Source organism: Apodemus sylvaticus, chromosome 21 (genome assembly GCF_947179515.1).
Source record: "Apodemus sylvaticus chromosome 21, mApoSyl1.1, whole genome shotgun sequence".
Lineage (NCBI taxonomy): Eukaryota > Metazoa > Chordata > Mammalia > Rodentia > Muridae > Apodemus > Apodemus sylvaticus.
Genome location: NC_067492.1, coordinates 9519793 through 9534580, shown reverse-complemented (window position 1 = coordinate 9534580; position 14788 = coordinate 9519793). Strand labels below are relative to the sequence as shown.

General features: G+C 47.0%; 1 protein-coding gene across 2 annotated transcripts in view; it reads left to right on the top strand.

The window, feature by feature from the left end:
- Usp10 (ubiquitin specific peptidase 10) overlaps positions 1 to 14788 on the top strand; it is a 49461-nt gene that overhangs the window by 20041 nt on the left and 14632 nt on the right. Inside the window, exons 2-4 of one of the 2 annotated variants that reach the window (XM_052166269.1) lie at positions 2385 to 2453; positions 7185 to 7242; positions 12171 to 13205. In XM_052166269.1, the coding sequence (XP_052022229.1) occupies positions 2385 to 2453; positions 7185 to 7242; positions 12171 to 13205 (1162 nt within the window). Of the gene's footprint in view, positions 1 to 2384; positions 2454 to 7184; positions 7243 to 12167; positions 13206 to 14788 lie in introns of both variants that reach the window. The other variant, XM_052166268.1, reaches the window with a different exon arrangement.

Genomic DNA, 14788 nt, shown 5'->3' with positions numbered 1-14788 from the left:
TGTCTTCCTGTGCCTGCATTAAAGGCAAATGCCACCTTGCCCTGGTATGAATTTGCAAAAAACAAACAAACAACAAAGCAAAAACACTAGCAAACTTTTTCAAGTGACACCAAATAGGGAACTGAGTGAAAGTCCCAGGAGAGATTCTCACTGGGTTCTTCTCCCGGAAGGAGCTTGTCCAGACTGGAAGGCACGTGAACTTGCTTCCTCCTTCTCTCCTTGCACATTTCCAAGATTTAGAATTTAGCCCTTACTGAATTAACCATTTCTTTCAAAAGTTGAGCCGGGTGGTGATGGCTCATGCCTTTAATCCCAGAACTCTGGGAGGCAGAGGCAGGCGGATTTCTGAGTTCGAGTCCAGCCTGGTCTACAGTGAGTTCCAGGACAGCCAGAGAAACCCTGCCTTAAAAACCAACCAACCAAACAAACAAAAAATTGATTCTATGTGAAGAAGTGAGTGCATTTCCAAGTGAAATTGAAATGAACACTGAGCTGGATTGATGGCTCGGTGATCAGAGCCCTTGCTGCTCTGGTGGGTTTATGGGTCAGACACTCATAACTTCGACAAGTCACATTGATTTAATTCTCATCCATACATATCTTTCCTACATCGTGAGTCTACAGTTCTTATTCCTCAGAGAACTCAAAAGGGGATGGATGGCTTTGTGAGTGTGGGGTCTCTAATGTCTCCGAGTTTCATGAGCTACCTTTGTATCCATTCCTGTCTGTCACCATAGTTTACAAACTTCACATAGATGTCAGGATGTCATGGCCAGTGATGACATTGAACCAGGCTTTACAACTAACCACCACCTCCATGGTCCTTAAGAATGTTAAGTATACTCTGAGTAAAGTGTTTATGGGTTGGAATTCTGTAGTCATAGATGTCAACATTTAATTTCTTTTCTTTTCTTTTCTTTTCTTTTCTTTTCTTTTCTTTTCTTTTCTTTTCTTTTCTTTTCTTTCTTTCTTTCTTTCTTTCTTTTCATTCTTTTTTTTTTTTGGATTTGGTATTTTTGAGACAGGGTTTCTCTGTCTAGCCCTGGCTGTCCTGGAACTCACTCTGTAGACCAGGCTGGCCTTGAACTCAGAAATCTGCCTGCCTCTGCCTCCCAGAGTGCTGGGATTACAGGCGTGCGCCACCACTGCCTGGCAGCATTTAATTTCTCCTTGAGCTTTTAAAACCTCCTGGTTGCTAAATACATCGATTCTGCCACTAAACACACCAGTTGAGGTTTTTAATAATTAATTTGAATTTAGTCTGGTTTTCACTGTATTCATTCTGTTCTCTGAGAAAATAGTTCTTTTCTTACTGTAGTTCTTCTGTTTCCATCTGTGATGTTAACCTAAGCTTTCTCATGCTGTGAGCAATTGACTAATTCTAATCGACTAGTTCTAAAGCATTTCATGAGAAAACTCTAAACCATGTGGAATCTCAGTGATTCCACCATGATGGCCGTCTAGTCTCCTTGTTGTCTCCAGGATATGTGTGCACTCTCTATGGGAGAGGCCAGTCATCTTCAGTGTTTGCTATGGTTTTAGTAGACTCAATAGCCTCAGGGTGGTCGCTTAGTTACTCTACCCTACATCGCTTTTGCATAATAAAGAGTATTATCTACTTAGTTTCAAGAATGCAGGTGTGTAAACTTCCCTGCAAGTCACTTCTAGATTTTAAGCAGCAGTAGAGCTGAAAAGACAGCTCTGCTCTGTCTTCAGGACCCAGTCCTGTTGCTGGCTGGCTGAATGAATGAATGAATGAATGCTGTGGCAATTCCACAGGTGTACTTGTTAGTGGCAGACTGCTTGAAGCTCTTAGGAGCTTCCAGCCACGTGGCAGAGTCACCTGTAAGCACAGGTCACAGGTTGCACTGTGAGGCTAGAAGGCCGTTTGTGTCTGTGAGTCCTGTTCTAGCTTATGTTCATAACGAAGGACACATGTCTTTTAAGATTGTTAGGGTTACTGACATTTCCCAGTGAATTTTCCTATCTTTTAGCAGGGAAAAGTAAAATGGAGGTAGGTGATAACATGACTCAGCAGAGAGTGAAATGGAGATGAAAAGGTGAACCAGGAAGATTCCCCAAAGGCAGGCGCCTACATGTTTTGGGGCTACACTTGATTTGCTTCAAAATGGGCCGTTTCAACCTGGTTCTTTGACAGTTTACAGAGACGGCTAGATGGCATCTTCTTGCATGGCATGGGAAAATTCTGTCTGCCCTAGGGACCTTAGCACAGCTTAAAGCCCCTCAGTGCTTACTTGAAAAGCATTTGGAAAATTCTAGTATAAAATGTTTGCTAAGACAAACACTGTAAAAGATGGTGGCTTTTAAAAAATAACTCATGTGTATATTATATGTAATCAAGTGTTTTATTTTATTGTTTTCAGTATATTTTTGGCGATTTCAGCCCTGATGAATTCAATCAGTTTTTTGTGACTCCCCGCTCTTCAGTTGAGGTAAGAAAAAAAATTGTCACGTATGTATTTGTAGAGGTGATTGACAGTTCACTTTCATTTTAGATGAGAGTTGTAACTCGTAAATGACTAGAGATTATACTAGGAGTGTGCTGGTCCTACTGGCTGGCTTTTGTATTTATTTGCTTTAGACTTCAAAGAAGTAAGTATATTCACACACAGAGGCGGGCCCTCCCTGTTTCTTTCTTCTCCTGCCTGCCTTCCCTGGAGGTTGCACTGCTGGGTGGACAGCACTCTGTCTACAGGAAGTGTTGAGTGCTGCTGTGTGTGCCTCTGGACATCTGTGTGCACCCCTCCCGAAGCCAACATCACTGTTTTTTTGTTTTTTGTTAGCATTGTCATTATTCATTCTTTAGAGAGGATATGTTTTATGTGTAAGAGTGTCTTCTTGTCTATTATGTGTGTAACTTGCATGCCTGGTGTCCATAGAGGTTACAAGAGACACCAGACGCCCTGGAGCCGTAGTTACGGCTGCTTCTGAGCCATGTTGTGGATGCTGGGGCTGAACTCAGGGCCTTCTGTGAGAGCTGAGCCACGTTGCCAGCCTGGTTCTCTGACTTTGAGCACGGTCCATCATGCATTGTGGTTACTTTGCTACAGTGTATCTATGTGCTTATTTCTAGGGGCTTCCTGGTTGGCTTAGTGGGTTCCCAAGGGATTCAGTGGTGGTGTCTCACTTATAGATCTTTCTCCCACCTTTGATTGGTTGGTTGATTGATTGATTGATTGATTGATTGATTGATTGACTTATGGCAAAGTCTCACTGTGACTTAGAACTTAAGTAGATCAGGTTGGCTTTGAACTCACAGAGATCCACCGGCCTCTGCCTCCCAAAAGCTGGGATTAAAGTCCACCAGTACAACCAGCTTTATTTTTTTTTAAGCTTTATTTATTATATGTAAGTACACTGTAGCTGCTTTTCAAACACACCAGAAGAGGGTATCAGATCTCTTTATGGATGGTTGTGAGCCATCATGTGGTTGCTGGGATTTGAACTCAGGACCTTGGGAAGAGTAGTCAGTGCTCTTAACTGCTCAGCCATCTCTCCAGCCCTACAACCATCTTTAACATTGAATTTTAATTTGTGTGTGTGTGTGTCTGCATGGGGTTTTTATACTGTGTGTGCAGTGTCCCCAGAAGCATTAGCTATCGGATCCCCCAGAGCTAGACTTACAGGCAGTTGTGAACTGACCATGGTTCCCCTGTTAGACTCGGAACATCCCCTGGATTTCATTCCTGAGGCCTGTTGACTGAGTACAGGAGGGAGCTGGAATGGTTACCTTGTGTAGGCTGCCCTGAAACTTAACCTATGTTTCTCAAATTGAATTCATGGTAAATTCCTTCTTTACCTCTTGACTGCTGGGTTTCCAGGTATAGACACTCAACCTGGTCCTTTTTTTATTATAAACAACTGTATAATTGGAGAACTTGATTCATTTGGATAGTTATGTTCATTGTGCTTACTATATCTGTTGGCACAAGAGAAGTTCTTAGTGAGTGAGGCTGCAGTTTATTGGGTGAAGGATGCTATACACACCTGGAGAGCAAAAGTAATCAGGTTTTTGCCTGCCATGGTGGAGCACATCCTGGCTGCAGTCCTTCCACAGTTGTACCCTACAATGCAAGCTGGCCTCACACTCACAGTCCTCTTGCCTTCGCTTCCTGAGTACTGAGATTGCAGGTGTGCATCACAAGGCTGTTACACCTTACATTCTTCTCTCTTACACATTCCAATTACAGTGCCTTGTTCTAGCTCAGTCCCCATCCACTCCCCCCAAAAAAAGAAGAGGCCTCCTAGGAACATCAGGCTAACATGGCGTAGGAAAGCTACAATAACTTTTGGATACACAGCATCACATCAAGGCTACCCAGTAAGAAGAAAAGGCAAGAGTCAGGGACAGCCCCCTCCCTCCCTCCCTCCCTTCCTCCCTCCCTCCCCATTGTTAGGATTCCTACAAGAAGACCAGGCTACTCAGCCATAGCATATATACAGAGCCAGACCCCTAGAGCTCCCAGTCAGTTGGTTCTGTGCTCCCTGTTCTGCTGGTGTATCCCCAACCCCTTCGGCTCCTCCGGCCCTTCCCCAAGGACTCCCAGGTGCCGCTGTGGGATTCTGCGTCTGCTCTCAGCAGTTGCACGATAAAGTCTCTTTGGTCTTTTTTTGGTTTTTTCCAGACAGGGTTTCTCTGTGTAGCCCTGGTTGTCCAGGAACTCACTCCTCAGACCAGGCTGGCCTCAAGCTCAGAAATCCGCCTGCCTCTGCCTCCCAAGTGCTGGGATTAAAGGTGTTCGCCACCACTGCCCTGCTCTCGTTGGTCTTTTTAACGTCAGTTCTGCTAGGCACTGGTTCCAGACTCTGCAGGCAGGACAAATTGTAGATCAAAGGTTTTGTGCTGGGTTTGGTGTCCCAGTCACCCCCCGCCCCCCTTGTCTGGTTATGTAAGATGGTGGGTTCAGGATTCATGCTCCCGTTACTAGGAGTCTTTGCCACAGCTACTCTTGAGGAATCCATGGGCTTTCCACTGCACAAGGCTTCCACCTCAGCCCCCAAATGCTAATTCCAGACATTTTTCCCATTATTTTTTCCCCCTTTCTCCAACCTGGTACCTCTTGTTCCCAACCCCACCTGCCCTGGTAAGTATTTTTAATTCATTTGTGTGTGTACATGTGTCTGAGTTTGTGTGGACATAGAGGACAACTTGTTGGTTTTCTCTTACTATGTGGGTCCCAGGGATAGCAGCCAACTATCTAGCCAAAAGTAAATAAACCAGTGTGTGCTGGAGGTGGTGGTATTGGTGGGAAGCAGATGCGGGTGGAGCTCTCTGTGTGTATGGGAGTATGGGGTGGGTAGGATGGGAGCTCACTGTGGAGACCAAACAGAACTATTTTGTGGAGTCAGTTGCAAGGATTAAACTCAAGTTGCTAGACTTGTTTGGTAACCTTTTTATCTGCTGAACCATCTCACCAGACTCTAAAGTAAAATGCCTTAAATACACACTGAAAATGATAGTAAGGCTGGAGAGATGGCTCAGTGGGTAACGAGCCTTGCCGCCAAGCCTCGTGACTTGACCACATGGACCCACATGGTGTCAGGAGAGAACTGACCCTCGCACCCCAAGTAAATGACAAATGAAATGAAATTGTCATATTGCCCCAGTGATGGGAACAGTTAGCCGATCTTCCTAACCTGCCGTCTCAGAAGCCCCCTCCTGAGGTCTGAGAGCAGGAGCGTTGGGAGCCCTTGGCCAGCACTGTTCACTGTCCCTGCCCATCACAGCCTCATGGTACACGCTGCTGGTGCCATTAACATGTCTTGCTGGAGGTGGCTGCGGTTTTGAGAAGAGCTGCCTAGCTGTCTGCCTTGGAGAGTCTGATGGCGGGGTGTTAGTGCCTTGTGTTGATCTGACTTTCGACTGAGTAGTCCAGGGGTTATTTATCCTCTCTGTCTTTGTCCTCTTGTTCAGGAACAGAGGCTCTGGCCTTCTGACCTGTCTGCTTTTTCTACTTCCCAGAGACCCCATCTCTGCGCATTACAAGTGACGTTTCTACTTCTAACCACACTGATGTGAAGCTTTGGCAATGGAGCTGTGTGCATTCCTGGGGTAGTTTACCTTCCAAGCAGTTCTGGGCACCATCGCTGGTCCTCCCTAGACTGTCCCTTCTCGATTCAGAAGGTTTCTTTCCCAGTGTTAGGGCCATGCTTGTGTGAATGGATTGATCTATAACACCTTTTCAGGTGTCCAGATTATATTTCCACCTGTCCCCAGAGGCCTCCCTAGTGCCTGCCATCCACAGAGCAGACTTGTCCTCCTGAGTCAGGAATTGGTGAGAGCTTCCCTGGTGTAGTGTGCCTCAGCAATGCCATGCAGAAGAGTTGGCCTCGGTGTCGGTCGGTGTGGAGGTGCTACGTGCTGGCTGCAGCCCCTGAATGGCTGGGCTGGTTTTCTTGCTGTTTGTCATTACCATCTGGGGAGAGGGCCGAGCACTGGGTTTGTGGGGAGGTAGATGTGCCTCCTCATGACTGTTGCATTGGCTAGCTCCAGTTCATTGGAGGCAGAGCCTAGGAGGCCACAGTCAGGGCACACACTGGCTGCCATGGGCACCAGCTAGAGCCTCCTGATGCTGGCGCACCCTGGGCTCTACAGACTTGTGCACTCTGTCTGTACTTGAATGACCAGACAGACTGCTGCAGGCTGTTGTTTGGGGACTTTGTTCCGTCAGCTGATTCACTTCTCTGGTACCCCCAAATCCTAAATTAATGTGGAACTAGCAGAAGTATTTGAGAGTCTCATAAAACATTTCTGGCTTTCACAAAGTGCCCAGATCTGTGTTGTTTTCTTCCTCCCTCCCTCCCATACAAGGAAGGTGACCAGAAACCATCAACTCGTTTGCCCAGCCCTTTGTGTGGGCTCAGCTCACTTCTGCCAGGTGTGCTGGCTCTTCTGGGCCACTGTTAACAGATGGGTTGGGGGCAGGCTCATCCTGCCTGACATCCTGGGAGTGCGGTTTCAGTCTCCAGTCTTGTTTTCAGTGTTTAACAGTGGTAAATACTCGAAAGGTTCAGATTTTAGTGAATATTTGTATCTTTCTGGGAAAGTGATGTCATGAGGCACTGCTTCTGTGGAGCTTAAAGGAAGTGTTGTTGATGCATTCTGTCTGGCTTCTGTCGGACTTTAATAATCCATTAAGATTTGTTTTCTGATTTCCCTCCAGCTCCCTCCATACAGTGGGACTCTGTGTAGCATACGGGCTGAAGATGAACTGCCAGATGGTAAGCTGGGCCGCAGGGACGGTGGGCAGGAAACTGTGAACACCACCAACGTTGGTCATCTGTCTTCAGCTTAATTTATTTATTTATTTATTTATTTACTTATTTATTTGGGGGTGGGCTATTATGTGCCAGTGTATTGGAGTGTGCTGTGTGTGGAGGTCAGAGGTCAGCTCCATGGAATAAGTCTTCTTCTGCTTTTACTTGGCTTCTGGGGATCGGACCAAGGTCATCAGGCTCCCTGACCTGTGTGTGAGGCCAATCCTCTGTGGTTTAGCACACTTGGGTTTATGATTAGCTCAGCCTTCCTAGAACTGCACGATCAGCTCGGCAGGACTCAACATTTCATGAAAGCTTGGAGTTCCTGCTTTGAGCTTCAGCTCACTTAACTACTGTCTCAGAGTTTCCATTGCTTCGAAGAGATTCCATGAGCAAGGCAACTGTTATGGAGACAAACATTTAATTGGGGCTGGTTTCCAAGTTCAGAGGTTCAGTCTCATGCAGGGAACCATGGCAGTGTCCAGGCAGGCATGGCACCAGGGAGTTGAGAGTTCTATGTATTGTTCGGAAGACAAACAAGAGAAGACTATCTTACAAGCAGTTAGGGTCTCAAAGCCCACCCCCACACTGACACACTTCCTCTAACAAGGCTACACCTACCCCAATAGTACCATGCCCCATGGGCCAAGCATACTCAAACCACCACAATTACCAAGTCACTCAGATTGTGTGCTTTCAAGTTTGTGCCATGCTCCGGAACTCCGGGAAGTTGTGGTAAGGAGAGAGGTACTCCAGTCTCAGCAGGCCCTGGTGTTGTGAGTGTGACTCCGCACGTGGCTGTGCTCAACTCTGATGGGTTCAGGGCCATGAGGAGCTGTTGCAGCTGCTGGTGTTCATGTCCCATCTGTTCCCCATGCCTGGGCATATAGGTCTCCAGCAGGAGCCCTGGCTGATTGACGGCCGTGTTTGTTACTGAGGTGTGTTTAACACATCCTGGCTATACAGTAATTGCAGGCCCAGATGATCATTTCTAGCCAGAATTGTTTTAGATTCTTGGCTTCCAAGAAAAGAAAGTTTTTTTTTTTTTTTTTTTTTTTTTTTTTTTTTTTTTTTAAGAACCAGGGATTAGATTCCCTGTTGAGCCAGCATGGCAGACCTGTGATAGTGTATTAATTATAACTTAGGCTTGTGTATGTACTTGAAAAGAGGAAGGCAGCCTTATCTATGGGAATATCTCTGGAAGTGAGTAGGAATGCTAGCAGTCTGCAGTTAGCTCTGACAGGAGATCTTGAGGGATAGGACAGTCTTAGTATAGTTAACAAAGTGAACGGAGTTGCTGTCCAACTCCACATGCGGTACCTGGGGCATCGCTGTATGTGCCCTGTATGCAATGTCTACGATGCTCGCACCTGTGGTGGCCATCCTTTCCCCTGAGGTAAGACGTCCAAGGCCTTACTGCCTGCTAGAACAGTTAGTTGACATTACTACTTAAAGGCTCAAAGGCTCCTTTTCTTTAAAATCTGTATAGGTTTTGTTTGTTTGTTTGGTTTGGTTTTTTGATTGTTTTTTTTTTCTCCATGGAGTAGTAGTCTCAACCTGTGGGTCACGATCCTTTAGGGGGTCGAATGACTTCTTCACAGGGGCATACCAGTTATTTATATTATGATCTATAAGGGTAGCAAAATTGCAGTTATGAAGTAGCACCAAAGTAATTTTATATTTGGGGATAAACACAACATGAGGAACTGTATTGAAGGGTCTCAGCATCAGGAAATTGAGAACAGCTGCTCTAGGGCCTTCCCTACCAAGTTAGAGTCTGCCCGGAAGAGTATGGCTGAGACATCCATTTCCAAAGGTCAGCCTTTGCCTACTGTCTATTTAAAATGCTGCGGCCTTTGATTATGTATGTGAATGAATAAGAGCTTCCTGCTCGTTTGCCTCCCAGCAGGTGACCTCAGAGCAGTCTGCCTTATCTGTCACCATTTCTAGGCAGTTGCTGAACTTTGAAGCAGTTGTCCTTGCTTTCCATCCACTTAACTGATGAAGCTCTGCTGTCTGCATAGCTTCCATGGGAATTGTGCGCAATGCTGGGATTAAAGGGTGTCACCTCACCCCACTGGGACAGGATTTTGCTAAACTGTTCAGTCTTCTCTTGCCCTGTTCAGTCAGCCTCCCACCAAGCAGTATCCACAGCTCTTGAGGTTTTTTTTTTTGGATTTGGTTTTTTCAAGGCAGGGTTTCTCTGTATAGCCCTGGCTGTCCTGGAACTCACTCTATAGACCAGGCTGGCCTCGAACTCAGAAATCCGCCTGCCTCTGCCTCCCAGAGTGCTGGGATTACAGGCGTGCGCCACCACCGCCCGGCGACTTTTTTTTTTACACTGTTAGCTCACTTGCTCTCACCTCCCTCTCTCGTTAAGGGTGAACCCCTGAGCCTTCCCTGCTTGAGTGTGCACACTTGATAGAGCTCATTCTGAGAAATCTTGCTTTAAAATGCCCTTGCTTTTTTCTTTTCCTTTTAATGTATTTGTGTGGCTGTTTTGCCATCTATGTGTGTATCTGTGTATGGTGTGTGTGCCTGGTGCCCAAAGAAGACATGGAATCTCTTGAGCTGGAGCTTTATATAGCTGTGAGCCACAATGAGGTTGTAGGAAATTGAACCCATGTCCTCTGGAAGAGCAGCTGGTACTCTTAACCACCAAGTCATCTCTAACCCGGGCTGTCTTGTTTTCCCTGCGCTCAGTTCACCACAGAGATACTTTCACATGCCTGGGGTGTTGTCTTCCTTATGCATTGCTGGGCTATTCTTTGGCCTCTCCTTTCTTCAAGACCTGAAGGATGGGTCTAAGTCTGAGCTTTATGCTGTGGTGGGTGTGTGCCCTTGGAGAAAAAGAGGAACTGGCCTGAAGTACCAGGATGTGATATCAAGTCACACCTAGAGTATTGTTCTGATAAGATTTAGAAAGGTTGTGAAAGGTGCCCTAAGCTTTATAGCACAGCACAGTAAATCTGAATGTGATTTCACAACAGTATACAGGTCTCAAAGGGGAGCCTTCCAAGCACATGCACACTAGTGTTTGTGGCGGGCAGCTACAAGCATCATGGGTTTGCTGGACTGGACCTTAGACTCTAAGTGTAACAGAAATCATTGCTTTTTGGTAATCCATTCCAAAGTGAGGGGAAAAAGCTCAGCCAGTGGCCTGCTGCCAACAGGCAAAGCTGCTGTGTCGCTGCCACTCACTGTTTGGTGCAGGATTGCTGTCCTCCCGCCCCAGCTCCAGGCACCCCACCCCACAGTTAGCATGGCACGGCTTTTCCTGGGGCCCGCATCTCTCCCTTCTCATGAAACGTCTCACAAGCCCTCCAGGATTAAACATATTGGAACATAATTTTGGGGTTATAATTCTGTCCTTGAATTGCAGGACTTAAAAACCACTGCCACCTTGTACCACACTTTAAGGCATGTTTCCTTTCTTTAATGTCAGATGCATGACCATTTCAGGAACGAACAGTGGTCTTCTATGTTGTTGAAGGATACAGTAGGTTCTCGAAACCTACTTTCAAAGATGTAGACTAAGATACCCTGTCCACCTTGGCGTGTGGGAGGTGCAGGTTAACCTTAACTGGAAAGCACATATTGGAGCTTGTGATGGGAATTTACAAGTTCAAAGCCCCAGGCAGGCACAGTGTTTCATGCCAGTGATCCTAGGCCCTGAAACAGGCTGGGCTATACAGTAGATCCTGCCTCAGGCTCCCTCAAGGTTTAGGCCTAACTTTGGTTTTGTAGGCTTGAAAAGTGGCTTTACCACCCCACTAGGTAGTCACTAGCTAGCTGCTGTTAGGTCAGGGACCATATCTAGACCTCGCTTAAAGTGTTCAGAGGAAGAGACGAGAGAACCAAGTGTGGGGCTGGAGCGATGGCTCAGCAGGTAAGAGCACTGCCCTCTTCTGTGTGTCTGAAGACAGCTACAGTATCCTTACATATAATAAATAGATAAATCTTTGCGCCAGAGTGAGCGGGTCTGAAGGGAGCAGAGGTCCTGAGTTCAATTCCTAGCAACCACATGATGTCTCAACCATCTGTACAGCCATAGGGTACTCATAAACATAAAATCAATCAATCAATCAATCAATCTTTCTGAGGGAGCGAGTGTGTGTGTGCGCCACGGAGCAGACCCTGCAAGGGCTTATCACAGGACTTTGCACTCTGCCTAGGAGCTCCTGGGAGAAACTGATGTGACAGTGTCTCAGATTGTGCCACCAGAGCCCACACTTCCTCTGCTCAGGCGTAAGCATGCGTAAGGATTGCAAGGAGGGACAAGGTCTCACTGTGTAGCCCAGGCTGGGACTTGGACTTCTTATGCCTCAGCTTTGCCTGCCGGGATTATAAGCATGAGTCTGATTCATTCTCATTCTCATTCTCTCTCTCTCTCTCTCTCTCTCTCTCTCTCTCTCTCTCTCTCTCTCTCTCTCTCTCTCTCTCTCTCCCCCCCCCCCCCAATCCTCCCTCCCTAAACAAATCAAGATGTGAATGACTCCAGGCAAGTGTGCCTGCTGCCACTGAGCTAGTGTCTGAGGAACATGTCTAATCCTCAGATGCTTGTGTGTTGGTTTGTACAATGAGGCTGCCCGCGGCCACCATGCAGTCGAGGGTGACCATGAATTCCAAATTCTACCTCAGCTACTCCAGGACTGGAATAACATGCCCCAGTAATTTTTAATTACAAGTTTAATTTAACTTCTGCCCTCTGTTTTTAAACTCTTAGTTGCCCAGATAGCCAAGGATGAGGACAGGCTTCTATACACCCAGGTTGGTCTTGTTTGATGGATGCCATTTTCAACAGTTTAGGCTGAAAGCCTGTCATATATGGGTTAGACACTACGTAGCTTACACCTTGTGGACAGGCATTGACTGATGTTTCTTCTCAGCAGGACAAGAAGAACATCAGAGGATTGAGTTTGGTGTGGACGAAGTCATTGAACCCAGTGAGGGGCTGCCGAGAGCCCCTAGCTACAGTATTTCAAGCACCTTGAACCCTCAGGCACCTGAATTTATCCTTGGTTGTACAACTTCCAAAAAGACCCCTGATGCCACAGAAAAAGAGGAGACCTACAGCTCCACTGCCCAGCACCCGGCCTCGGCCCTGGCTCTGGAAAGCAGCTCTAACGCAGAGGCCGAGACCTTGGATAACGACAGTGGCACCGGCGGTCTTGGTCAAAGGGAGCGGAAGAAGAAGAAGAAGCGGCCTCCTGGGTACTACAGTTATCTCAAAGACACTAGTGAGGACAGCACTTCCCCAACTGCCCTTGTCAACGGCCATGCCACGTCAGTGGGCATGAACAGCGAGGGTGTGGAGGATGCCGAGCTTATGGTGGACATGCTCCCTTCAGTCATTGAGCCCAGGACTTGTGACAGCCCTCGGAATCCCATGAACTTCATCAGTGACCCTGTCCCTGATGGTCCTTTCCCCGGGACCCTAGACGGTGATGCCAGGACTGCAGGGCTGCATGAAGGCTGCCATGAAACTGACTTTGAGCAGCCCTGCCTCCCTGCAGACAGCCTGCTAAGGACCGCTGGGACACAGCCCCCCGCTGGCACCGATACTACTGAGAACGTCGCAGTTACCAATGGAAAAATACTTGAATCCTCAGGCGAGGACACTGCTGCCAATGGGGTAGAACTGCACGTTGAGGAGGGTGCAGACCTGGACCCTGCGAAGCCTGAGAGCCAGTCACCTCCTGCCGAAAGTGTGCTCTCTGCCTCTGGCGCCATTCCCATTAGCCAGCCTGCAAAGTCCTGGGCTAGCCTCTTCCATGATTCTAAGCCCTCTTCCTCCTCACCCATGGCCTATGTGGAAACTAAGTGTTCCCCCCCTGTCCCGTCCCCCCTGGCCTCTGAAAAACAGATGGAAGTCAAAGAAGGGCTTGTTCCAGTGTCAGAGGATCCCGTAGCCATAAAGATTGCAGGTACAGTTAAACGACAGGCTGAGTGGACACGGGAGCAGTCTGTCCGTCGGTGCCCCAGTGGTGGTAGCTGAGCGTGAAAACAGTAGTAAAGGTCTTGTCTGTGCTAGCTAGTACCTGTAGGAAGGGTAGGGTGCTGTGCCTTTATGTAAGCAGGGAGAACCCACGTCTATTAGGACTTTGTTCTTACTGACAAACTCCATGTCCATTTTTTTGGTGCCATAAGTTGTCATGTATGACACACATGCCCTGTGCTGTAGCTAGGGTGTCTGTTAGGTCTGGTGAGCCTCCTCGGTTCACACTCACTGTATGCCCTTCTGTATCTACAGAAGACACTCTAAAAAAAAACAATGCAGCCCCCCCCCCCCACATCTTCCCTTAATGACTTTGGGTTTGGTGATGAATTTCATTCAGAATTATAGCACCGAAGTAAGGGTAGAAGTCAACAAGGCAGGGGCTGGATGCACGGTGCAGAGTCCTGAATGAGCTGTAGCATGCCCTGGGGTGCTCAGCATCCCTGCAGACATTAAGGCCTATCTTCTTGATGGTTGGGGTGACAAGTAGAGGCATTTAATCACATTGGGAACACAGACCTGTAATTCTAGCTCTAAGCCAGGAAGAGTGGCAGTTGGAAACCAGTCTGGGCTTCCGTAGCAAGTCCCTGTCTCAGAAGAAGCCACAGCAACGGTGGTAACATTTTATCCTGTATGTGATTAATATTGTTCTGAGTATTGGTGTTCTGAGGTCCTTCAAATGTGAGGTGATGAAATTTTTATTTTTATTGTTTTGTGCTTCGTATGTATGTTGTCATCTTGTCATGTAGTCTAGGTTGGTCTTGTACTTGCTTTTAGTCCAGGCTATCTTCAAAGTGGCTTTGTTTCCTGCTCCTACCTCAGTACTGGGATCACAAGGTGTGCCACTGTAGTCTGCGGAGAGCATTAATTATTTATTAGTTTTAACTTTTATGTATATGGGTCTTTTGCCTTTGTGTATGCCTAGGCAATACGCATGTGTTTGTTCCAGCAAATGCCAAAAGAAAGCACCAAATCCCTCAAACTAGAGTTGCAGTCTGTTGTAAACCCTTATGTGGGCGCTGGGAGTATCATCCGGCTCTTCTGGAATAGTAGCTGGTGCTAACTGCTGAGGATTGTAGTTTTGAGGTGAAATGGTTTTCTTCTCTGCACACTACCCCCAGCACCTTTTCTTTTTTCCCCCTTTTAATTAAAAATTTATTTTATTTTATGTGTGTTTTGCCTGCATGTGCGCCATGTGGGTGCTGGGGATTGAACCCACATCTACAAGAGCAACAAGTGCACTTCCTCTGAGCCATCTCTCGAGCCCACTTTTCTGTTTCACTTTGTGTCTCATGCCTCTCGTGGATTGTGAAGGTTTACTGCCAGTCTCCCAGCTGCTGGAATTGTACATGCATCGCTCCGTCTCATGCCTGACTTCCTTAATGGATAGATACTGGATGTGTTTCTTCTAGAATGTATTTGTTGCGGGACTGGGAGCTGGCTCAGTAAATGAGAGGACTTGTTATGTAAGCCTGAGTTCGAATCTCCATCATACATGCAAAAAGCTATGGC